At 37.0% G+C, this 26813-nt stretch overlaps 1 protein-coding gene across 1 annotated transcript in view; it reads left to right on the top strand.

Moving 5' to 3' along the window:
• TMC1 (transmembrane channel like 1) overlaps nt 1-23047 on the top strand; it is a 152383-nt gene extending 129336 nt beyond the window's left edge. The window contains exons 15-20 of the mRNA XM_037850748.1: nt 4632-4699; nt 9313-9552; nt 14433-14558; nt 18690-18768; nt 18874-18925; nt 23012-23047. Of these exons, the coding sequence (XP_037706676.1) occupies nt 4632-4699; nt 9313-9552; nt 14433-14558; nt 18690-18768; nt 18874-18925; nt 23012-23031 (585 nt within the window). The 3' untranslated portion in view covers nt 23032-23047. The remainder of the gene's footprint in view (nt 1-4631; nt 4700-9312; nt 9553-14432; nt 14559-18689; nt 18769-18873; nt 18926-23011) is intronic.
• Nucleotides 23048-26813: the final 3766 nt, after the last annotated feature.

Here is a 26813-nt window from a genome sequence, read left to right as displayed (position 1 = left end):
TTCCAATCATATTATGCTATATTATAAAAAATTGCATTTTTACTTACTGCTTATTATGTATCAGAAACTCTATGAAATACTTCATATATATTATTCCATGTCATACCAGCAATGCTATGAGAGGTGTATTATTATTCCTACTTTACAGTAAACTGGGGCTCAGGGGATATTAAATAAATTACTGAAAGACACATAACTGGTCAGTGGCATAACAAGACTCAAACCCATGTCTGACTGATTGCAAAGCCATCACTGTATTTCCGTCATATTGAATGTTTATATGTAATGCTTAACCCTAGAAAAACCCATAGAAATTAACTATGCCAAAACATGACCAATCTATGCATTAACCTAGGGCCTCTTTAACTCAAAGTGCTCCCAGGCATAGATAGGTTACTTACAGTAGAATGGGTTAGCAAAAGGGGCTGGGATATAGAATTAGAAGATAAAATTACCTGATACTCTCTCTCTAGTTGGGAATGTGGAGGTAACATGTAGCAGTCCAGGAAGACAACATGAGAGTCAGTAGGGAGTTGCTGGTATGCTCTGAGGGGGTGAGAACACGGGAACAGCGACAGCGGAGGCTGTATGTGAACTTCCACATGAAATTGTGGTGGGTGTCTGTCTACAGTTAGCAGGGTTTTGATCTCAACCAGGGTTGAAGTGGAAGGCCTCAAGTTGCTGAACAGTTCCATAGATGAGGCTAGGATTTGAGCATACATTAGAACCTCTTGGAAGGCGTGGGAAAACACAGAGCTTCTAATTTAGTAGATCTGGAGAAAGCCCAAGAATTTGCTTTACTTCTGGACTGGGACCACACTTTGAGGACGACTGCCCTAGAGCCATAGCCAGGCCAGCCTGCATCTATAAGTAGAGTGATTCCAGTTGTGGGAAATGGGATTTGCATAAAGAAGAACAGGCAGGTCACTGCAACATCAGAGTCCTCTCTGATATCCCAAAATGCATTTCACAATATCCATAGGTTGGTGTTCTGCCCCAAATAACTACACTTGCAGAGAGAGGATGGATTTTCCCAGGCTCTTCGGTCCAATGAACACCATATGTCCTCCCTCTGGGTAGATGACTGACTCTAGCCCACCACAAACAAAGGCCCCAAAATAAAACAAGATAATTTCCATCCCCTTGGCTTTTATGGACCTCAGCCTAAATTCAAGTGGGTTTCTCTGTTGCTGGCTCTAAGAATCTTATTAGGAATAAGTGGCCATTAGTGAGTTTATTACACTTATCCCATTTAAATAATTTCATTATGTTTGGTTTCAAGAAAACCTGTTTATTTCCCCAAGCAGCACTTATCTTTAAGCTTTTTTCTATTTTAGAGGTAATTAAACAAATATATTCCAGATTTATTTACTCTTATGTCATTAAACTATTACTTGAAGAAATTTTTTAAACATAACATGTTTTTTAAAAAGTCTACCTCTAAAAGAATGAGCATTGAATTTTATAATGTATATACATTAAATTGTACAGTATATATAGCATATTGAATAAAATTATATATGTATATATATATGTTGCCTCTTCTATTTCCTTTATTTTTAGAGTGGCAGTTTATGAGTTTAATGTATGCAGTATTAAATTCCTTCCCGAAGGAGTTTCCAGAGAAGCAGTCCTTTAATAACTAGATCTAATTTTCAACCAGTTAAAATTTTTAGTTCGTAAAGAGGTATTAGAAATGATCTCATTCAGAGGTCAGCAAACTTTTTCCGTAAAGGGCCAGACAGTAAATATTTCAGCCCTTGCAGGCCCTATGGTCTGGTTGCAACTACTCATTTCTGCCTTTGTAGCTCAGAAGTAGCCAGGACCATATGTAAATGAACGAGTGTAGTGTGTTCAATACAAGTTTATTTGCAAAAATAGGTGGCAAAAAAAAAAAAAAGACAGGCCGGGTTTGGTCACCCCTGTTTTGTTTCATTTATTTGTGAAGAAACTGAGGCCTAAAGAGATTAAGTGACTGGCATATCTCACTCAGCTAGGAAATAGCAGTGCAAAAGCTAATATTCAGGTCTGAATCCCAGTCACGTGTCTTTGACTAAACCACATGGCCCATCAGGGCTACCCTATGCCCTTTCTCTGCATAGGTCAATTTACACATCAAAGATTTTATTCCTCCAGCTGCCACTGCTGCAAACACAGTGTGAGACCAAGGGATCCCAGTGTGTCCTTTGTGCTTTCTAGTCACCTAGTTATAAAAAATATCTCATTTCAAATGACCTTTAAGAGGTTTATGTGCTTGTGAGAGTAAAAGAAATATTCATCTAAAAGGTCAAGTTTTATTTTCATTTTCCATAGTTTGGTGGGCTAAATCATGACACTTTCCTAAGAAGGCCAAGGTTGAAGCTCTGATTTTTGAGCTGGCACAGAGAAAAGCTGTTCCAAGGCTGCAGATGGCATAGGCCACCCAACTGAGCATTTTTCAAATGTATTCTGTGACCACACAGGAATCCAGGAGAAAGTGTAGAGGATTCAGAGCAATTCACTCCCGCAGAGGGCAAAAGACTCAAAATTAATGCTCCAGAAATTAAAAGCAATTCATTTTTTTTTTCCATGAAGGACACATTTTCTTCATTGTTGATCTTAGAATGAAAACTGTCAATTAAACATTTTTGCATTTTGTGGCCATTTATTGCCACTAGATAATCTGCAAACTAATGAAACAGTTTCTATATCCTTTAGCAGCACCTCGAATGAATTTGTTGAAATTACCTCAGCCATACTTGTCTTGCCTAATACACAAGGCTATTTATCATTTCACTGAATCTGTAACAAGGCAAACTTGTTTCAGTTGAATAGGAGAGTACCGCTGCTTTATGGGAAAGGGATGAAGTTGAGGTCTGGACTCAAGAACCTCGTAAGGCATGTGGAAACAGCCCAAGTGTCCATCAACAAGTGAATGGATAAAAATAATGGTATATACACACAGTGGACTATTCTTCAACCTTAAAAAGGAGTGAGGTTCTGATATGTGCTACAACATGGATGAACTTCAAAAGCACTATGTTGCAAAGGACAAAAATTATATGATTCCACTTATATAAAATATCTAAAATAAGCAAAACAATGGAGACAGAAAGTAGATTAGAGATTACCAGTGACCTGGGGGAGACGAAGAATGGGGAGTTATTGCTTAATGCATACAGAGTTTCTACTTGGAGTCAAGAAAAAGTCTTGGTAATGGATGGTGGTAATGGTGGTACAACATTGCAAATGCGTTTCAAATCTCTGTGTTGAATGGTTAAAATGGTAAATTTTGTGTTATATATATGTGTTACTACAATAAAATGTAATTTAAAAGAGTCTTTTAAGCAAGGCATTTGAATGTTGTGGATAGTTTTGTTGGAGTTCCAACTCAGAGAACTGTTTTACCTCCTTAAAAATATATTTTTTGGGATCTTGGGTTTGGAAAGAACAGAAACTCTCTTGGGTCACCTTATTTTGTGTGTGTGTTTTGTATGTTTGGAGAGGGAGTTATGAGGAAATGTGGGGTCTGAAGCCGCACCTGGAGACATGTTAGGATCTGGGCATTCTGCCACTCTATTGCTCTCTCATTGTCTTGGTCCTCTCACTTCACATTTGCTGCTTTCTTATTCTCTCATTACCAGTCAGTCTCTCTGAATTCTCTATCACAGATTAAATAAGAGCCAATTTTATTGCCTATGCTGATTAGCATTGACCCTGTTGATAGGAGTTTTCCTGCAAGAATGCCTAAAGAGTCACCAGGAAGCCTTTGGGTAGACCACCCTAGGACAGATGCCCAGCTCAGTTCCTACTGGTGTCCCCTCTGCACAAAAAACAGTCTGTTGCTGCTGTCCAGAATAGGGAAGTATGATCTAGGAGATGGACACTGGGCATAGATTTGAATAGCTTCTTAAACTTTTGTTATATTTCTTTCTCTATGTTTATATTATTGTAAAAGTAATTCCCGTTTTTATTGAAATTTTTTAATATGCAAAACCTAAGAAAATAGACGATTCCACCAACCACATGTAACAATTATTAGTATTTTGCTATTTATTTTCCAGTCTTTTTCCCATGCATAATTTTTTATGGAGTTGATACAAATAATGTGTCCAATTTTGTATGTATTTTTATTTAACATTAGATCATAGATTTCTCTTATGTTTGTAAATGACTCCAAAAAATGATTGTAATTAGCTGCAATCTATATCACAGTGTAGATGTATTGTATTTAATTAACAATGCTGGAATTGGATTGTTTCACCTTTGCTTGTTAAAATTTATTGGCATTTCATATTATTTCCACCAAGACAAATTCCTAGAGATAGACTTACAGGGTCAAAGAGAATGAGACCTTAAAATCTTTTACTATGTATCATCAAATTGTTTTTCCAAAAGGTTGCTCCGACTTTTACTTTTGCCAGCAGTGCCTGTCTTGACACACTTCCATAGCTTGGGATCATAACAACTTCTATCAATCTTACTATGTTAAAAATGGTGACTTCTTGTTATTTCCTTTGTTTCTAATTATTTGTTATATTGATTATTTTGCTGCAGTAATGTAGTTGAGAACCTAGCCATGCCTATGCAGAAACATTTGCCTTTCAATTTTCACTGAGATGCTAATTCAATGAATGTTTTGTCTCCTCTAGCCTTCGTACACCGAATTTGACATCAGTGGCAATGTCCTCGCTCTGATCTTCAACCAAGGCATGATCTGGTAGGCAAGCAGTTGGACAGTTTATCACCCATGGAAAAGGCACAAAGGTCTCTTGTAACATAAAGCAGCATTGCCAGGTGTCAGAGTAGATGACGATCTGCGTCTAACTCGACATTTGTCTTTGCGAAGCGGGTGGCTATGATTAGTTTGCTTTTTTTTTTTTCCCCGTCTCATAAACCTTGGTCCTCAAAGGCATCTGCTTGTTTTGCAGAGTACTCCTTTGTCAGTGGTAAGAGTCTATTTTCTGGTTGGTAGACTTATTTAAAGGCTTTTTATATTCTGTGGCTCTACGATCTAACAGTGAAACATCACCTCATCCTATTACCACATGTAAAGTATGAAATAAATTAATGTGAGACATTTCCAAGAAACTGAATTTGTTGTGTTGTCACTATTGAATATATTTAAAATAGAACTCATAGCTACTTTTAAAAATGATACTTTACCAAGTCCAATTGTTTATAAAGATGAAACACATTTTAGGAAGGAAAAGTTAAAAATATGATCTTTACTTTGTAACTCATTTCATAGGACCATTTGCACATTAGAATTATTTCTTATGATATACAAAGGATTGTCATTTCTTGTTGAATGAAGGCATTTTCACTGTAAATCCTGACAGGTTAAGATGAATTGATACAGTAGAAACACTCTTTGGGTTTAAAAATTGAACCATTCAATGTAAAATGTAATTTAAAAATGTAATTCATCTGGGGACCATGTATTTTGGAAATCTGTCACTCTTATCTAAAAGCACAAGTGGTTACAATTGAGCTGCTTTGTCCCATTGACACATATGTAACACAATATTGTGCTACCAAACACACCATTATTCCATGTACAAGTATTAGTAACTACCCTTGGTATTTGAACAAGCTTCATTTGTTACTCAAATCCTTCAGTCATAGCTGGCCTGAATTATTAAACCTTTGTGTACTGACAGAGACTGGGTCCCTCTGCAAATGTTAAAAAACATCATGCTTCAGTCACATAAAGATCAATCTCAAGGGCTCCATTGTCCTACCATGGGGCCTATAAAAAATTCCTGTGCCTCACTAGTTGTATCAAGATGAAGAAAAGGCTATAAAAACACTGTTTTCCCTATTGTCAGGTATGTTAAAAAATCCAATTCCTGTTCCTTCACATTCCAAATTTTTTAAGTTATGGCTCACGTGTCCAGAGTGAAATGTATCCTTTATTCTCTGAGCAGGAAAGAAAAATCAAGGTGGCCCTAGATGTGGCTACCAACAGAGATAGTAAAAGGGAGCAGCTTCTGTGGGTTCTGGATCTTTCTTTTCCTGGAGAGGATTCTGCTGTCACAGCGGAAAATGGCTAGCACTGCTTTTGGAGTAATGAGAAACCACTGCCTTAAATTTCAGTTTAAAAACTCCTTGGCTCTTACACAAGATGCCATAAATCCCTCAGGCCTGGTGGATGCCATTTGTGCAGACATATGTTGTATGTCTATTGTGTTCTTTCAGAGTTAAGACAACAGATTGGGCTAGAAATCCGTTTTTATCATCAGAAAAGCTGTTAGGATGGCCGTCCTCGTTGGTTTTACTTCTAATTTTGCAACTCTTTAGTCCACTTTTGCTCATATTGAAATTCTTAAAAATCTTATACAGTTTTTCTCATAGGCAGACCTATTGTCAAAGTCTGTCACCCATTACTCTATCCCTTTTATGTATTCATTGGTCAGACAATTAAGTCTTCTTCTGGTTAGTTTGAAGAGGACTTTAGAACATGATTGTGGTTTTTGAGTGTAAACTAGTTATTCACAGAGTCCCAGAAAAAAAATTAACTCTTTTTAACCCTCAGGTCAGCCTTTTGCATAGATATTCTTTTCCTAACTCCCAGGAGGTTGGTGAAGGAGTGGGGATATAGTGTGGTGGGGGAGGTGAGAGGCCAGGAGTAATGAAAGATTAGTAGGCTCATTGTGCAGAAGGGTACTCACACATGCTAATTCCACTAATTTATGAGACATGAGGATCTGATGCCCGAGCTTGGCTATTTTTTACAGAACCCATCAAAGGAGTATGGGGATTTTGTATTCAGTTCAGTTGGTTTGTAACTGGAGACGGTCAACTACTGCTTTAGGAGTTGCTGAGTAGTGAATGGGTTCTTTATATTGTTATTAAAGTCAAACATTTATAGGGAAAATCCATTTTGTTATGATGATTTAACCAAAATGATCAGTAAACCTTTATATCGCACATTTTTGGATAGACATCATAGATTTTTGTAATAATATTTTTATATGATGGAAGCACATAATATCTCTATCATATCAGAATGTTGAAAGACAGCAGAGAACATACAGTGAAGGAGACATGAGCTTTGGACATTGTTCCAAACACTGTCTCATTGTGTATCCTCTGGCCAGTCCTGTAACTTTTTTCAAGTTCATTTTCTCAGTTGATAAAAAAGGGAATAATTTATCTGCCATGTACCATGTCACTGAAGTAATGAGAGTTAAATAAAAGAAACTTTCATTTGCTTTGACCTTCCTGGAAGAAAAGCATTTTAAAAGGCTAAGGTATTACCATGATCTTTAACTGACAGATGACAGGATCAAGTCTGGGTAAGGGACTTAGTCAGCTGAGCTGCTTAGTGAGTCAGGAGCAAAGCTAAGATGGGTATTAAGGTTCAGATGTCCCTGTGCAGTACCCATTTTTCTAGGGTATGTTTTGACCCATTTGTTCAAAACATCTATATGATGTTTATTTCAAAAATCTGAAATTCATTTATATAATAGGGATGTGTAGATGTAAACATACAAAGAATGCACATTTGTATAGGTACAAATATATATGGTCTTAGGCAACTCTAGGTTTCAAATAACATGCAAATTTGCATCTCAGCACAGAATAGGGTGTGCAACAATGAAACACATCACCAAAATCTTAATGCTTACAAAAATAAAGGTTTATATCTTGTTTATATTATATCTCCAGTTTGGGCTGTCAGGAGGCTCTGCCATTGCAGTTACCCTTACTTTGGAGACTCAGGCTGCCAAAATAGGAAACATCTGGGACGTTGCTGTTCATAGTAGCAGACGGAGAAGAGAGGAAAAAGCATGCACGGCTTGTAAAGGCTCTTCATTTTTATTCATGTATTATTGGTCAAAACAGGTCACATGGCCAAGCCTAGGAGTGGGAGAGTATGGTCATCTACAAATACATTTTATTACAGGTATTGGTATTTGGGAACATAATCTAGTGCTTTGTAATTCTGACCCCTCAGCTGGTTCTATCATTTGCTAACTCTTGGAGTTCCCATTTCTCCCCCACTCTTCTGTAACAGAGATACACTGTATTGTTCCAGAGCCTATCCTCCCATTTATTTTTAGCAGTTTGACTTTTTACAATGTCTCCAGTCAATTTGATATGGAAAATATCATTCAGATCTGCTGTCTAAAATACTACCAACAAGTAAACCCAAATTGTGGCGAGATTCCAATTTTCAATAGAATGGGGTTGGTATAAGTTCGGTTACAGGAAAAATTAATTTTTCATCTAACTCACAAAACCTCCTATAATATATTGAATTTACAATGGATTGGTTTAAACAATTTTTCTACATACCTAGGAAGTACAAAATCCTAAATATAACTAGAAGTGTTGAGGGCTTTGTTATAGTTGGGACAGTTTAAAAGATAGGACATTGCTTATATTCTGAAAGAAATGCACATATATCTTCCTTTTGGTTTTGAATGTAATCAGTTGTTATTGTTTTTTGGTGCTGAAGGCATCTCTCATCCAAGAAAATTGAAATCCATCTTGCTGAAATAATCAACTAAGCCATCAACTAAAAGTGACCTACCCTAGGTAGTTCCTGTTTAAAATGGTATTTTAAAGCACTTTTTAAAAGTTATGTGTATAAGGCAGTAGATTCCCAGGACAAGTTAAAGTAAAAAAGTAAACAGACAAACCAAAATTAAATGAATGTGGATTTTCATCTTATAAACACTTAAAGCTAGCTATAAATTTTCAACAAAGCAAATGCTCATTTTGGATACAAAGACATTATTCTATTTATCTCTAAAACACTATAGCAGCAAGAAACAGAAAATAGTCTGCGTCAGAAAAACTCATTGTAATTTTTTATTTTTCTTTAAGCAAAAATCAATTACCCATGACCCAAGTAATTAATCCAAATGTGCAGGTCATGGGAATAGAATGAGTGGGTTTAAAGGGTCAATTTTTAAAAAAGTTAAATTTTGAGTTATGTTAATTAATGATATGAGTATTAGGGGAAATTAAGCTTTCTTTAGAGTTTAGAAGAGAGTAATGAAGCAAATGATAGAAATATAATATGCTGGTTAACTCTTTGTGGTGTAAATGAATTAATGGTAGCAGATATACTTAGTGTACAGCATAACTGCCATGAAAGACTTATGTATACTGTACCTACAGTAGTGGGGGAAATGGTAAAATGTGCATAGAAGATGGACTAGAGTAGTGAAGTTAATTTATCAAAAGAGTTTGTGTGGTTGAATGTGGCAATTTATTTTCTGCCTTTAAAATGTGCAAGATGTGCCAGAAAGAGGTACTATGTGATTTTGTTACGGAGGAAAGACTCAAAGTTGAGCAGAGCTTTCTTTTTCTTTTCAGGATGGGCTCATTCTATGCTCCCTGCCTCCCAGGCATCAACATCCTTCGACTCCACACTTCCATGTACTTCCAGTGCTGGGCTGTGATGTGTTGCAACGTTCCTGAGGCCAGGGTCTTCAAAGCTTCCAGATCAAATAATTTCTACCTAGGCATGCTACTACTCATCCTCTTCCTGTCCACCATGCCTGTCCTGTATATGATCGTCTCCCTCCCACCATCTTTTGATTGTGGCCCATTCAGGTCTTTTTCTTTTGAAATTCCATTTGCACTGATTTGTCTTTCAGGGGTGCTGGTGGAAATCGTCTCTTATTTGTATATTCTATTTTTTTTTTTTTAAATCAATCAATGCTATTTTCATCCTGTAGAAATGAGATCATTTGGGTATTCAGGTTAGGTGTGTAAGGTGGATATTGAGTTCTTAGGCAAGTTCGATCTGTTTTCTCACTTGGAAATCATAAAAGGGAAAATTACTGTTCCAGTCTCTTGCCTAAATAAAATATGGACAATGACTCTGAGCTATTTTCATAGTAGGAGAGAGCTAAAAGCAAGGTTTGATTTCATTAGTCTGATTGTGAAGGTTTTCCCGATGCTAAGCCATTACTTCCAGGAATAGTAGGCTGCCGTTATTTCCCACCTGCATCACCAAATAAAAACATAATAAAGTAGATTGCCCCACAAATTATCAAGGAAATGGAATGATTGTTGGATAATAATTAATAAAAAGAGGGTCACATAATATATGAGCCAGAATGCTATAACTTGCTTCTAAGAAAACTTAAGGGTATTCCTCATATTATATTCTCCCTAAGTGACAGGATAAATTGCTGAAGTCAGCAATAGAGTCAAGATGGCTCTTTGGTCCAAGCTGGAGATGCCCCTTTCTGCACTTCTCCATGGTAGTGTTCTCTCCATGGCATATATCAAGAAAGCTAAGTCCGTGAAGGGCTTTAGAAATGAACTTACCACAAGTCCCCTCCCCCCAAATCTCTACATGTTGAGTCAATGGTTAGCATGCATTTGAGTTACTTTTCCTTTTCAGTGTAGGAAATGTGAAAGTGAAAAAGCCAGGTGAGTGACAAGCATGACGCAGTCATGGCCACATATGATTTCCCCTTCGTGCTGTCAGACCCATGTTATTAGAATCAAAAGATTCTTTATCCAAAGGCTAAGTATAAAAAAAAAAAAAGAAAGAAATGTTAAGCCAGCTAATAGGGCAAAAACAGCTGGAGTTTTATCATACTCAAGAAGCTGAAGTTGACAGGCCCTGTTTGCTTTTTTTTTTCCCAAGTGGGTTGATATAAATAATGTAGACAGTGACATCTGGAGACTAAATATGAAATTGCAGTCTTGAAGGAGAGCTTGGTCTTAAATTGTTAATAAATCTCAGGGTACAAAGTTTGAGAGACAAGTCATTCAAATACACTAGTTAACTGTAAATTATTCTTATAACTTATGATATAGGATAAGGTTTCAAGATGCTTTTAACTTTTTAATTGGAAATTGATCTTTCTCAGGAAAACATAGCAGAGAACCTTCACTGTCCACAAGGGACACCACACAATTTAAAATGGAACTGCTTGGTGGTTCCTCAGGTGCATTCATATTTAAACTATCTTTGAGCTAACCATTTACAAGTACTGCACAATTTTAGCTTTTTGAGCCCCCATTCTCTGCTGCTTTTTATGTCATATGCTCTTTATGTCATTCTGATTTGTACTGAAAAAAAAAAAAATTATTCTGTATCTAAGGCTAATCTAAAGTATCCCACTTTGTCCAAGTGTTTCCTAATTGGCAAACATGAGCAAATCACTGCATATATTTCACAATGTCATGATTGGGGAAATTTAAATATTTTCAGTGGAATGTTAGGAAAGGTACTATATAGTCTATTTTTTATGTCAATCTCATTTTGGAGCAAAAGACTGTTCACCATATTTACTTGCTTGGACTTAAATGTTTAAAAGGGTTGTTCTGCTCTAGAAATGAGGAGAGAAAGCATTTACTGGTAGGAACCTCATGGCTTGACCTCCTTAGGGACTCTGATTTCAAGGAGGTTTCTCCAGGCTGTTTAATGAATGTCCTCTGACCTTGCCTGGCTCCTGGGGTGGGTAGCAAATTGGCAAACACGCATTTGAGGAAGGTTAATGGGGACATCACACTGAAGGTTATCAGGTAGGGGACTTCATTCCCAGGACAGCTATAGTTTCAGGGAAGATGACTACAGAACTTTTAGAGGGCCCATGTAGCAAAGCAATTTTTTTTAGATATTCTGGCTCAGTCTGGTTCGAGAAGGTGAATTTGCCTGGAAATTATTCCGATAGGCTCTGAAATAGATATACTTAAACAGTTCAACAATTTGAAAACCATCTCTTTTGTACCCAGTTGAAGAAATTTTTTCTGCTTGCTCAATCTCATTTCCTGCCACTTGTTGCCAATAATTCCAAACAATTTGTAGTTCTTTAGGCTCTCACACATCTCCTTTCTTAAATTGTGGAAACATTAATTTTTCTGTTTTTCTTTTTACTAAAAAGGTGATAGTTGTTAGAGAATTTAGAAATTGTGGAAAATTTTAACATGGAAACAGACACTACTCTTAACCCTAAAGACCTGAAATAACAACTCTCAACATTTTGGCATTTTGTATTCTTGTTTTCTTTTTAGGTGGATTATTTTTTTATAACTGACATCTTTTTTATAACTCTTTGTGTAGAGCTTTTAAAAATTAGCATTATAATGTGTTCTGCTATTACGTTACTCATTGCAAATGCTGTTTTTTGCATCTATCTTCCTTAATAATCTAGCTGACATCTAGAGGTTAAGGACAGAATATTTTAATCTCTATGAGTACAGAGCACAGTAGAATGCTGATAAATACTTTGGGTTAATGAATGAATAATGAATAATGCTTATTGTCCATTAAGCACTGGAGGAGATCTGGGGCAAATTGGACATAGATTCTGGTTCTGCCAAGCTTACAGTTTAGCTGGGAAGACAGGCCTCTTCATAGACCATTCCAACTCAGCTATGCCCACTGCAGTAGCATTTCACTTGTCTGTATGGTCACAGACGGATTGGAAAGGATTTCTGGAGCTTTGTAAAGTGCATACCTGGGCTAATCTGGCAGAAGATAGGATTCCCAGGTTTGTTGAAGATGTTTGTGTAGTTTGCTTATAGTTAACAGACCTGGATTCCTTTCTTTAGTAAGAGACCTAGTCTGGAAAAGAAATAACCCCAGAGATGCTGGCAAGTGCATTGATACACACTGGATTCTCAGAAGATCTTTGTGGGTAGGGATTATTTTTCTAAATTGCTAAATTTCCAGTCCTCCCACTCCGACCACATTCCTCACCCATAGCCTGAGATGCTAGAGAAGGAAGGACAGATTCTCTTACCTTGTCCTCCTTGCCTATTTCTTTCCCCTCTATTCCATATGGCAGGTGGGAACTATGATCAATTAGAGTGAAGTTATTTTAGTTTGCCAGGGCTGCTATGATAAATACCACACACTGGTTGGCTTAACAACAGGAATTTATTGCCCCACAGTTGCGGAGGCCAGAAGTCCAAAATCAGGGTATTGGCAAGGCCATGCTTTCTCCCCCAAATCAGTAGCATTCTGGTGCTGACTTGCCATGATCCTTGGGGCCCCTCGGCTTGCATCTCTGCTTTCTGTTACATGGTGATTTCCCTCTCTCCTTGTGTCTGCTCTTCCGGTTTCCACTGACCTCTGGCTTCTTCCTGTGAACTTCTTGGGCTGACTGTCTCCAAATTTCTTCTGCTTATAAAGGACATCAGGAGTATGGATTAAGGTCCATGATTCAGTTTGTCCACACCTAAACAGGGTCCTAGAAGATCCTATGAACAAATGAGTCCATGCCTTAACCGATAATATGTTTTCAAAGATTCCTGTTCACAAATGAGATCACATCCACAGGAATGCAGATTAATATGTCTTTTGCTGGGGTACATGATTCCCTCAACCACAGGAGTGATGAAGAAAAAACCTTTTTGGAATAAGTTGATAGAATTCTAAATTGTTTGTGAGCTTCCTTCTCCCTCATGTGTTGTAGATCCTGTTACCTAGTGTATAGACATGTGATTCATGAAGCAGAGTTTACCCATATCTCTGTGATACCCCTGTGGTACAGTGATCCCTGACAAGATACTTGGAGCAACTCTTGGTCTGTTAAAAGATATTGTTAGTTACATCAGCAAAAAACAATCTCATCTGGGATTTGTGGGTCATGTTCATTTAGTAGTTCAGAATGTTTAAAGATTAAAAAACAAAAGCAAAACCAAAACACTATATTAAGGGCTACACCAATTTTTATTCTGTTGATACATAAAACTTGGTGAAAAATTACCCAAAATCTTTTCTGAAAATTAAAGTTAAGACAGACACCCTGTTCCCATTTCTCCAGTTTATAGGGGCTGATTCTCAATATGTTCAGGATCAATCCATTAAGGTCCTTTGTTGTTTAGATTTGTTTTCCTTCTCTTCGCACTTTCTGCTCTTAGCAGTGGAGCTGAGCTGGTTCTCATTAGGGCTTGTCCAGGAGAAGAAACTGAGAAGAAAAAGACTCATCATTTAGTGTGATTACCTATTAACAGCTCTGATGAAAGAGGTCTGGTGGAAAATGAGATGGGAGCTATTGGGTGGAAAAAGTTATTGGATTATTTGCAGATTTTATTTCCTTAAGCTAATCCTTTTGCTCATTTCCAAAGCTAATTAAAAATTTAGTGCATGGTTTCCACAGCCCCAAAAAAGGAGTGTTCTCCTGCAAGGACAGCTGGTTGACAAGTAGGCTTATGCACTATTTACAAAATACATTTCAATCAAAATCTTATAAATACATTAAAAAAAAAAAAACAAAAAAAAAAACTCTTAATACCATGGTTGATTACCTAACTGCCTTGGCTATGTACCTACATTGAAATAACTTTTCTCATTTCCTAGCCATATGCTAACAATGTGAGATCAAAATATTAGAAGTTGTACTAGATAAATGTCAAATGCCTAACCTGAAAGAGTACCTAGGCAAGGTTTGAGAAATATTTCTAGTTTGCTGCTATAGCTATGGTTTTTCCACGTTTTAAAGAAACTTCTCTCCCTGCTTTTTCAGTGGCAAAAATAGGATGTTCGAAGTCATTGGGGAGACACTGGAAAAAGATTTCCCAAGCTGGATGGCGAAGATTTTAAGACAGCTTTCTAACCCCGGGCTTGTCATTGCTGTCGTATTGGTTATGGGGTATGTGCTTTCCTTCCTCATAGAAAGAGAGTTGGTAATCGTCTTCCTGGCTCATTTTAGGTTTCAGCTTTTCCAGCTTCCTCACTCTCCCCAGGGGCTGTGCTGTAACCTGACCAAATTCAGTAACTAATTACATGGTGGTGAGAGACTGAAACTCATGAACCATATTCTGATCCTATTGGATGTAGTTCACAGCCATCTGCATCTGTCTTTGCCTCCCCAGGATTATAAGATTTGTTCCCAAGTAACCAAAATAATTATCAGTAAACAGTTAAAGCAAGGGAAACATAAATGCTAAATGCTAAATCTAATCAGCACATTGAGCTTCCCCCCACAGCCTGGCACCCACCTCTTGTTCCAGAAAGCAGATGGCTGTGAATATACAGAAGTGATTAGTCTCTCAGTTAATATTCCCTTTGGGGAGCCTGTAGGGTGTATTTCAGGGCTAAGGGCTTAAGGGGTCTTAAAAATCACCCTGTCCTTGTTTCTAGTGGGTCATCAATAACTGTATGTCATGATAATGTAATCATAGGACCAGAAGGGTCTCAGAAAGTTCAGTTAGTTTATACTTGCAGAGTCAGAGCTGGTTATCTGAGGGGGAATGCGGGAGTGGACTTTGGTTCCCATGTAATCTTCATTGGCTTCTGATTCTTGGCCACCACGGATCAATGGACATTCTAAGTAAAAATATATACTTGCTGTGGATGAGCTAAGAAAGTGCCCTAGTCCTTCCTTTTAACCCCCAAGCCCCTCCCGTATGGAAAGTGTGAAACTGCCACTGCTCTCAGTCAAAGAGGGCAAGTATTAAGCCACTCCTCTGGAGACTTTAGAAATGAAAGTTGATGCAAAGGGGTGGGTTTGGTTTAAAAAGAAGCAAAATCGGGATATCTCAGCCAGAAGATTTCCACTGGTTTGAAACAAATGAGCTGGGATTCTGGGTTAACTTATCATTATCGTTACCATCATCTCATCGTCATTATCAGGAACCAAATCAGGAAACTGACTTATAGGAGTGAAGTGATTTTCCTAGGTGGGAAAGATAGTGAAATGGTAGCAGTCAGACTTAAAACAGATCCTTTGGTGGTAAATTCAGTGCTTACTTACTCCTTTATACTGTGACACCTTCTATAAGGAGACCTAATGGCCAGTAAGGACAATTAACAATAAGACAGTACTATTATATATTACAGACTCTCAATCCTGGGGTGGGCTTAAGAATTCCATGGGAAATCTCTGGTCCAGATGCATTAGAAAATGACCTGGCTGTTGCACAGATGACCCTTGAAGCAATTTTCTTTCTCCACATTTTCATGATGTAGTGGCTTCTGAGAGCATATTAATAAGTATCCTTGTGGCCTTTAAGAGTTAAGGCCCTTTAGTATTATAATTGAGATCTTGGTTTTAAAAATGTTGTCTTAATATTTTCTTAACTTAGGAAGAGATAGATTTCTTTGCAAGCATTGGAAGAACATTGTTCTAATGCCACCATCTAAAGGTTTAGTGAGCCATCTCAGGAGTACGGAGAAAGAACTAAAGCTGATGATTTGTGGTCTGCCGTTGTCCCAGGCATGCATGCAGTAACTCTTTTAATTCCCACAATAACATTAAGAAGTTGGCTTCATTAACTGTATTACCAATAGCACATGGAAGCTTTGAGTAATTAACTGCCCCAAATCAAGTAGCTAATTGGTAGGATTCAAACTCAACCGCCCCTCCTGTTCTACCCCTTATTCTCCCCACACATTTGCAGCCCCCCACACTGAGTTCACCATCAGTGGGGGTGTGCAGAAGGGTTGGAAGCTACTTGTCAGGGATGGCCTAGACCCTGTGTCTACACGCTTTTACTTAAAGGGCCAGGCAGTAGGCATTTTAGGCTTTGTGAGCCAAGAGGCAAAATTGAGCCTACCATGTAAGTATTTATATGAACATTTAAAAATGTAAAAATCCTTCTTATTTCCTGAGTTATATAAAAGAGTCAGTGGACTAGATAAGTCCTGGAGATCATTTGCCAACCCTTGATAAGACAGTCTGGAGGAAAGTTGACAGCATGGAGGGGTTAAATAGATTTTCTCCAAGGCTGATTTAGTTCTGAGGTTCTGATTTAAAATGCAAATTTCAGTTTATCACTGATTTGCTTTTTGAATTCCCAAGATCTCATCTCTTATTCTATGGTTCCCATACATTTGGCTTGGCTTTTCTTTATCTTTAATCAGAGAAAGTTACAAGCATTTTGAATTCCCCCACTGGATCATATTAATTCAATCTTGATGGTTTGGGGTCACTGAATAAACAGAGTTCATGTTAGTTCTCTGTAGGTAATCTCATACTTTTGGGGACTAGAAAATGATTTGTGAGAAAAACCCATTTAAAGTTTACTACAAGGCAGAAGAAAAAAGTGATGGATGGATGAAGAGTCATTTCTAGGACTGGAAATGACTGGTGAGATCTTTGAGTTCATCCTCCATATCCAGTCCCTTTGCTAAGAAAATCTAAATCACATGCACACACATGCACACACACACTCACACATTCACACACACATTACTGAGCACAATCTTCATTCCAGTTTTTGCACCAGAAGCTTTCATATATGTAATTTCATTCAAACTCCTGTCACTCATATAAAAGATAAACAAACCTAGCTAAACTGTATCAATAATTATGTTGCTAGCACCAGATGGCTCATAAAGGATTTAATCTGGCATGTCAATAAGTAGAGAAAATGTGTTCAATGTTCAGTAATGCCAGTTACCTTTTTAAAAAATATATATTTTTTTATTAGAGAAGTTGGAGGCCTACAGAAAAATCATGCAGAAAAAATAGAGTACTCATATATACCCATCACACACACATACAATTTTCCCTATCACTAATACTTTGCATTAGTGTGGTACTTTTGTTACAATTGATGAAAAGATGAATATTACTATAATTCGACTATTACCTGTAGTCCATAGTTTACATTAGGGTTCACTGTTTTGTTTTTCTTTTAATTTCTATATATATATTCTAAGATTTCCCCCATTTAGTAATATTCAGAAATATAATTCAGTGGTGTTAATTACATGCATAAAGTTATGCTATCATCACCACCATTCATTACCGAAAACTTTTCCATTACTCCAAACAGAAACTCTGTACTGGTTAAGGCATTAACTCCTCATTCCCTACCCCCATCCCAGCCCCTGGTAACCTGTATTCTAATTTCTGACTAATTATTTCATATCAGTGAGATCATACAATGTTTGTCCTTTTGTCAGTCAACATGATGTTTTCAAGATTCATCCAAGTTGTCACATGTATCAGAACTTCGTTCCCTTTTATGGGTGAATAATATTCCATTGTATGTATATACCACATTTTGTTTATCCATTCATCAGTTGACGAACACTTGGTCTGCTTCCAACTTTTGGCAACTGTGAATGATGCCACCATGAACATCAGTGTGCAAATATCTGTTCGAGTCCCTGCTTTCAATTATTTGTGTAGATTCCTAGAAGTGGGATTAAGTGAGGACATGTATATTTATTTTTGCAGAATAGTTCGTCTAGAATAACTTTGCTTTGCTCTTTCTAGAAATATAAATGTCATTTACAAGACACAAATATTCTTTTATAAGATATTTCTTTTTGAGGGAGAGAAATGCGAACAATATCCTATGAGAAAAATCCATATTACTTAACTGTGACTATGAAGAATTACATTCTTAGTTGTAAAAGCCAAAGGAGGGAACTTAATGCAGAAAGTTGTTTTCCTTTTTGTTGGACATATTTTCTAAGCTTCAGTAGATTCTCTTGGAAGCCATTGTCATTGATTTTAAATGTTAGTTTTAATTATAATTTAATCTGATATTAGTACACTTCCAAGAAAGAGCTAAAATTAGGCAGTATAGTGTTTGGAGAGATCAGCAGGCTGTTGATCAGATGCCTTGGGGCCCAACTTTGCAGCTTTTTCCCTTGTTCCTGCGTTAATTCTGAGTGTACCTTATTATCTCTCTGTACCCCACTTTTTTTTTAATCTACAAAGTAAGAGTCTTAGAGTAGAAAATATCTTAAAGTCCATTCCAACACTAACATTCTATGGTCTACTGAAAAACACTATAAACTAAATTTTTCTTTTTTTTTAATTTAGCTTGACCATCTATTATCTCAATGCTACAGCTAAGGGCCAGAAGGCAGCAAATCTGGATCTAAAAAAGAAGATGAAAATGGTAGGATGCAATTGATTTTATAAAACTTTTGTCTCTATTAAAGTTAAGTAATAGAAAAGACCAGGAAACCTAATTTTTCTTCTTGTCTCTTTTTCCATCATGCAGCAAGCTTTGGAGAACAAAATGCGAAACATGAAAATGGCAGCTGCACGGGCAGGTTGGAGAAATCTTTATGATTGCAAATATTTTTTCCACGAGTAGCACTCCCTTCCTTTCCTGCCCCCCTTCAAGCAGGGCATTTGATGTGGGAATGGCATTAATGCCCTAAGCAAGCTATTTTAGCCCTTCTCAGCCTTCACATCCAAGGGGATAGGGTGTTTTCCAGTGGGAGAAAGAAATGAGAAAGAAAAATTCAGGAATGGTGAACTTAGTAGTAACAATAAAAAAGGAAAAAGTTACCTTGAAAATTGACAGGAGATGAAGACAACATCCACATACTCTTATACAAATAGCAGGTGCAAATGCAGATTCTCTTTTGCCTATTTTGACCATTTTTGTACATGTAGGGACCCACTCAGAAGACCCCAAGGGAGTCGCCTCCATTGATTGCCAGAAGCCTTTTTCTAATCCATTAATCTCTCTCTCTCTCTCTCTCTTTTTAAAACCTCCTTAATTTGTAAAATATTATAACAAACTGTTTTCCTGTTTGCAAAAATTAATGATATGTTTTGAGTTCCACAGGGAAAAGAGATGCCTAAGAACTTGAGTGAAAATCCTTTTTACTCAATGCCTTTTTCAGCTTTTCCTTCATTCCTAACTCTAAAAATTCTTTATATTAGTAGGACTATTTGCTTATTTTTAAGTATTGGAAAACTCAACCCAAGTTGAGTCTGGACCACCCTTGGAACTGGGATTGGTCAGTTTCCCTGAAGCACGTGGAACATCTACCTAAGAGAAGGAGAAAGGGATGTTAGGTGAAAATTTACAGTTCTCAGACTAGTCTTTTAATAAAACACTTTAGTTTTTATCAAGGCAACATATGAGCATGGGTTAGAATCAAATAATTCTACAAACCTTATTATGAAAAACAGCATCTCCTTCCCCTCCTCTCCACTGTGAGCCCTGCCCCCGCCATTCAACTACCCAAAGACAAACCTTTCCAACCCTTTTAGTTAATTCTATTGTTTTTTTCCCAAACTGCATGTTTTTATTGCTATTTCTTTATTAAGTATTATAAATAAAAATTTTGAACTGCAATGCAAATAAGGATATAACTCCATTTCACACCCTTGCCCCAATCTCTCCACATATCCTTCCAGTATAGATATATTGTTATTTTGGTTAGGTTAATATTGAGTATTTACAGTATTATGGCCATCTGATGTTTTTCATGGCTGAGCTATGTAGTAAAATATGACTACCTTTTTGTGTGCACTTTTTATTTTCCCAGGCTTCATAATTGTCTGTTTTTAAACATTTGCTTATTTTTTTATGTAGTTATCACGAATCCAGTTTCCAAATCTCAGCTATTTATTGAATTTTGCTCTCTGTATATTCAGACAGATTGGGTGTTCTCTCCACTTTATCTATTGGGGAAGTTTTTCCAGGAATCTTCTGAACTTTGCAATCTAGCTGATTCCTCTCTCATGCCTAATGCGCAGCTGTCATCCTCAGACATCTCTTCATGGTCAACCCAGCGGTTCTCCATCACTCCATCCTAGTTTGCATGTCCTGTTTCCTGTTTTCCCCAGCTTCCTCTTTTTTTGTTTGCTCCTATGTTTTGGTGAAGAAACGGTATATAAGAGGTAAATTTTCTGAGACACTGTATGTCTGAAACTATCCTTCTTTTACCCTCCCCTTTGATTGAGAGTATAGATACTGTAGGAAATACCCTTCTAATTAGATTGCAAATATATACCTTCAGAATTTTGCAGACACTTTTCCATTGCTTTCCAGATTCCAGAATTGCTATTCGGAATTCTAAAGTCATTCTAATTTTTAATCCTTCCTGTGTGATTTGTATTTTTATTTCTTTCTTTGCTTTGCCTATCTGGAAAGTTGTAGGATCTACTGCCTTATCACCTTCTGTGTTCTAAAATTTCATGATGATGCATCTTGGAGTGAATCTATTTTTACTCCTGTAGTCTGGAACCTCAAGCTCTTCCATTGTAGGGAATTTTCTTGAATTATTTGTTTGCTGACTTCATCCCCTTTGTTGTCTCTGTTCCTTTTTTTTTTAATGCATTGTTTATTGTCAAATGTAACATATATACAGAACAGTGATAACTTTCAGGGTATGGTTTAACAAGTAATTAGAGAGCAAATTTCAAAGAATATTATGGGTTACAGTTCCACAATTTCAGTTATTTCCTTGTTTGGCTTCTTTTTTATGGAATTCCTATTATTTAGATATTGGACCTCCAGAACTGATTCTCTAATTTTCTTACTTTTCTTTCTTATGTTCCTTCTGTTTGTCTTTTTGCTTTACCTATAACTTTAATTTTCAAGACTTCCCTTGACCTTTTCACTTCTGCTATTGTAATTTTAATTTCCAAAGGCTGTTTTACTCTTCATTTATTCTCTTTAAAATAGCATCTGCTCTTGTTTAATGGCTGCAGTGGTTTATTTTTTCTTTATGAGAGTATTAAAAACTCCCTTTGAAATTTCTTTGCTTTCCAGTCTCTGTTTTCTCCACACTGCTTTGTCCTTTCCTTTTTTTCCTACTGGTCTCTAGTAGAGTCTTTTCGCAGGTGCTCTGTGATCCTTGTCTCTTCTCCCATATTTAAGGGTGGGACAGGAAAGTGTGTTTGGAAGCTCTAAGTATGTGGGTGGGGCTTGTCAACAGATCTTCACTGTAGGGCTCTACTTGAGCTGCTTGATGAACCTTCATGTCAGTAACTTTAGAGTCTGGGCTTTTCCTCTTGGAACTGATCAGATTCTCTGGAAAAGTCACTTTCAGACTTCTGTCTGGAGAGTAAAGACTTGCCTAGCAATACCATAGTATCTGAATGGGAAAAGACATGGGTCTCAGCTTTCAGCTCTTCATGCTCACGTAAGCCCCCCGTTCTCACTCTGGTACTCCTTGCAGTCTTCTAGCCACAAGCATCCCTGTTTTACTCTCTCTGGAGAAAATTCTTCCGGTCTTCTGCCAGGACAGGGGAGTGGGTAGCACTTTGCCAAGTGGAAGACTAGATTTGTGGCACTAACAGCTTTTTATAGAGACATCTAAACCATCCTCTTAATTTTGGTTCCTCACTTCCAGAGGCACCTTTTGTTGCCAACTCCTGAGCCTTTTGGAGGTTTTGCAGTGTAAATTGTGTTGCTTCCATTTTTTCCCACTGCTGTCTTGAGAATTCAATTTGTCAGAACTTATTAATCCATATGTCATCATTGTTGTCTACTCTCTTGTTTTCCCTGTTGAGGAGTATGTCTAACAAACAAACAAACAAAAAACCAAAAACAAACCTTTGCAGTTAAATTTGGGAAGGAGCAAAAATTCAATCTAGTGTGCTTACCTCCACAGTCTAGGCAAACTCCTTATCTCATACACCAAAAGAAGCAGTAGTTTTATCTCCATCTTAACCCTGTTCATTCCACAGTGGTTACCTAGGGCATTGTGTTGAGATGAAGACTGGACTTACTAGTATTCTCTACTCTTTGCAGAATATTAGGGGGTAGAAGCAGTGCTTTTCTATATCCTCAAGATTGTGGCTATAATTTAACCTTATCAAATTAGTGTTGAGAATGGTGAGTGAAAAGTTCTGAATTCTAAGATCTGAAGTCTAGTTAAGGTACATTGGTATCTTCTTTGTTTTAAGTATTTATGTAATACTAGACCATGTTGTTTCTCTGATGATTTCTCATAATTTTTGCTTAAAAATCTTTATAACCCTTTGTAGGCAGATACTGTATCTTATTCATAGTTGTTTCCGCAGGACTTAATACAGAACTTGACACATAACCTTCCCTCAGTAGAAATTTCTACTGAATATCTACTGGACAATAAAGAACTCTTTCACTGGAGAAATTTGAAAGGCATACATTTCTATGTTAATGACAGAAGTAATAGTTAATAAATGTTACAAAAGCAGAGCTTCCATTTTGCCTTCTTTAGAATTTCTGTGATGATTTTGTAAAATAAGAAATATAGAAATACTTTGAATATAAAAATGCCAAATATTATGGCAAAGTGTAGCACATTTGGAAGACACAGATTTCAGGCCACTTCATCAGAACATTAATGACATTAAAATTTTATTTTCTTCTTCATCTTCTCTCTCTCTCTCTTTTTTATTTTTGACAGCTGCTGCTGGTGGCAAGTAACTTTCACATGTATTTGGGGCCCAGAAATACTCCTCACTGTGCTGTTTAAGAGTAATGAATTCTATGAAGGCCCAGAGAACAAGCGTGGTGAAGCTGCTATTCCCCTGTTCTACTGCTGATGGATAATCAAGCTCAATCGAGTCAATCAAGATAAATCAAGACATTGGCCAATCATAGTTTGGCAAGAATTCCAGCATATTCTCCATTAAAGATTTGTTCCCACACTGTCACTTTCTCTCCTGACCCATTTCCCTGACACTTTCCCTACAAATTGAGCTTAAAAACAGGTGTGATCCAGCAATATAGTTCACTGGTTTACTAGGAAGTTTAATTTAAAAGCATTTTGCTCATATGGACTTGCATTTTATACATGTCTTCTGCCTTAGTTTTTCTTGGATGGGTAGCAGGACTATTTCACCTTCTTTTTTTGCTAAGTTCAGAAACAGCGTCATAAAATACTCATTGTACTCATTCACCAATTCATTTTTTTGAAACCAGCCACTTGTTTTCTCCTTTTTTCTACCTGTCTCCCCACCGTCTGCCCCATAAGTATACACCCAAGACTTTTTATTTGCTGCTGAATTCAGTAAAAAGGGAATGGGCTCTTCAGAGGAAAAGTATTAAATGATTAGGGGCCTGATCAGACTGGGTTGAAGGTCTCTCACCTTGAGGAAGCAGATGGGTCATAGTCAAACAAATTCTTTATTTTTTAAAAAGTAAATGACACCACATGTGACTGCTGTTATATCACAGTCTGCTCATTCGATCTCCAATGATCTATCTCCTGAGTTTAGATTCTAATATTCTATTTTTTCCTTTTTTTTTTTTTTTGTTAAGGTTAGGAAAACACACACTTTTATCTAGGGCCTTAGTTTATAGATGTGTCTAAACATTACTTTTGATTTAAAGTTTGAATTGACTTTGAATAATAATGCTCAACACCCTCAGCTAACTTTGTTGTGTGACTAACTTACATTTTCATTTTCCAGAGCTAAGCCAATTTACCTGCCATTCCTTGCAATTGACTTGGTGATTTTTATTACCCTGTCTTCAAGTTTTTCCTTTGCAATTTTCTAGTAGCCCTAGAATGATCTCGCTTTCCTCTGCCAACCCACATGTTCATCACTTCCATCATCTCAAATTCAACACTTCCTTCCTCTGGGGAATGTTTTCAGATTAGCCTTCATTCCCAATCTTATCACTCCCTTGATAACCTTCTTTAGATTTCTTATATCTTTAATCAGACTTTTATTTGTATTGATTTTCATGTAATTTTGTAATGGTCCTCTATTGTTTCTTGTATGCATGGCTTTTCTTTCCTAATGAGATTGTAAGCTCCTCAAGAGCAAGGATCATAACACCTAACTCTTTTTGTCATATATTGCCTTGTATAGTGCTGTGCACAGGCGGGTGCTTAATAAGTACTCATTAATTAAATTGAATCAATTTAACTTACAGCAGTTGCATTGTGAAATAAAAACTTCTGTTATCTGGATGAAAATGTTACTACATATAAGAAATGGATTATCTGTTGATATGTGCGTTTGTCATCTCTTTAGAATATAATGCAGATGAGTAGGTCAAGCTACTTTTTATTTCTACTTGGATCATTTTTGCACTGTGTATTAATGAGATAAGAGAATCGATTTATGTGTATTGTAAAATTTACAATGTGGATGACGCCCCAGGCCGTTTATCTATTTCATAAAGACAATGATGAGAGATGAGAAACTGTCCTCCAAGGGCATTCATCTCCTGAAGGCAATGTACATTTTGGACAAACGTTCATGGTAAAAGTTTTCTGACATGCTATGCTAGATTTCAATCTTTTTATAATTAAAAAAAGTTATATTTTTATAATACCTAAACACCCACCTGATTTAAATTAAGTATATTTAGAAATGTTAATCCTCTCTGTCGCCAGAGAGCTGTTGAAAATATTCCCATACTACTATATGGACAAGGATGTAATGTCCAAAATGGTTTTATGGGTATTCAGGGAACAGCCTTTCTATGGGAAGATCAGATTAGTATGGTTTATTTCCACAACCTTATTTCAATGTCTAATTTCTGTATCTAATGGCCAAAGCCATAGGGAAAATTAGAAAGCTAACAAAGAAATAAGACTGCACCTTTTATTCTGAGAGGAATAAAAAACAATAAGCTGTGACAAATATGGGAAAGCTAAGTTCACTTATTTGAACTATTTGATTTGTTGAAAACTGCAAAATTGCATTCCAACACACTGTTTTAATTATCTCCTTTGGCTCCTGAAAGGAACACATAGCTTAAGCCACATGGAGGGATGTAGATTAACAAAGTGTCGGCCTGATCTATGTTTTTCCCTCCTGATGGTTATTTGCCAGTGTCAGAGCCAGAGGCTATGCTGGCCAGGTCTGGAAATATATTGGGAAACCAAGTCTTACCACTTGGTAAGATTGGGACAAGCCTTGCTGACCAGTGGGCAGAAGATGAATCCTGATTTTCCAAGCTTTTTTTGGGGTACAGACTTTACTATCTTTAGTCCTTAGTGGATGAGGTGATAGAAAGACGGTTTGTCTCAGTCTCCCTACCTAGCATGCCAGTGCTCTTTTTGGTCTGGAGTTCTGCCTTGAACTCGGTCATCTTGACTGGAATGCAGAATATTTTATTTTATTTTACCAGTCCTGTCCCAAAAGGGTATGTATAGATGGGTGTGTGTGTGTGCGTGTGTGTGTGTGTGTGTGTGTATGTGTGAGCTTATAGTAAACACTGGGCACCACGCTGGGTGCAGAGTCACCAGGAACTACAGTGAGGCCTGTATCTTCTGATCCATTGGCTAACCATTTATCAAACACCTACTATGGGTCATTATCCCAAGTTTCTCCTGCTCTCTAGATTTTCTTCCACTCTTGCCTTACCTGCCACATTGGTCTCTCTGGTCTCCAGCATCTGCAAACATAGTACCAGAATTTGTAAAACTTTTAAGATAGGACAATATTAAAGATATCTTCTCATCTGGGTCAAGATTATCCCTTTCTTCACAATGACACTGATATTGCAGAACACTAAGTGACAGAAGTTGGTAAAGGATTTACTCTCTCCTTTTCTCTATCAAATGCAATGTCAAACAAAATCCAGATATTATCTTCACCTTTCCCAGCTCTCTTCCAAAGTTAGGATTCTTTGACAAACAAACATTCCTAAACCTTAGAATTGGCATTGCTTGCATGGTGAGTGGGAGGTACAAAAAGAAGTTTAGCTTGAATCTAACACCTAGTTCTTGTAGGGAAAACCAGTGAAGTGTTTTAGCAAAGGGCAACAGAAAGGAGTAAGATGGGGGTCTGGTGACTTCTATTGCCTCCCTTGAGGCAAAAATATGTGCCTGTGATACTATCCAGTTATAACTGTCTTTTAGCTCATTTGGTTTACAAAAATAAGTGCCTCCAAAATTTACTTGTTTAGATAGATAGATAGATAGATAGATAGATAGATCGATAGATATCGCAAAAGAATAAGTGAGCAGGGCTTCAAAAATAAAGTCTTAAGAATAGGCTTTGCAGGTGTCCTCAGTTCTCCATGCAGATACGCACATAATTTCTTGGAAGACACATTGAGACCTAAGCATAACTTAAAAAAAATTAAAAACTATAGTTATAGCTTTTATCCCTATCTACTTCCTGCAAGAAAGAAGTATCTTTATATGTCAGGGGTTCTTTGGCCCCTATATGAGATTTCTTTTTCTCAAAGTTCTCTTGTAACAGATCTCTTTGGATACTCATCCTTTGGATGGCTTCCATTTT

The sequence above is a fragment of the Choloepus didactylus genome, chromosome 10 (assembly GCF_015220235.1).
Source record: "Choloepus didactylus isolate mChoDid1 chromosome 10, mChoDid1.pri, whole genome shotgun sequence".
Lineage (NCBI taxonomy): Eukaryota > Metazoa > Chordata > Mammalia > Pilosa > Megalonychidae > Choloepus > Choloepus didactylus.
Note: the sequence above shows the minus strand (reverse complement) of the source record. Positions and strands in the feature narration are given on the sequence as shown.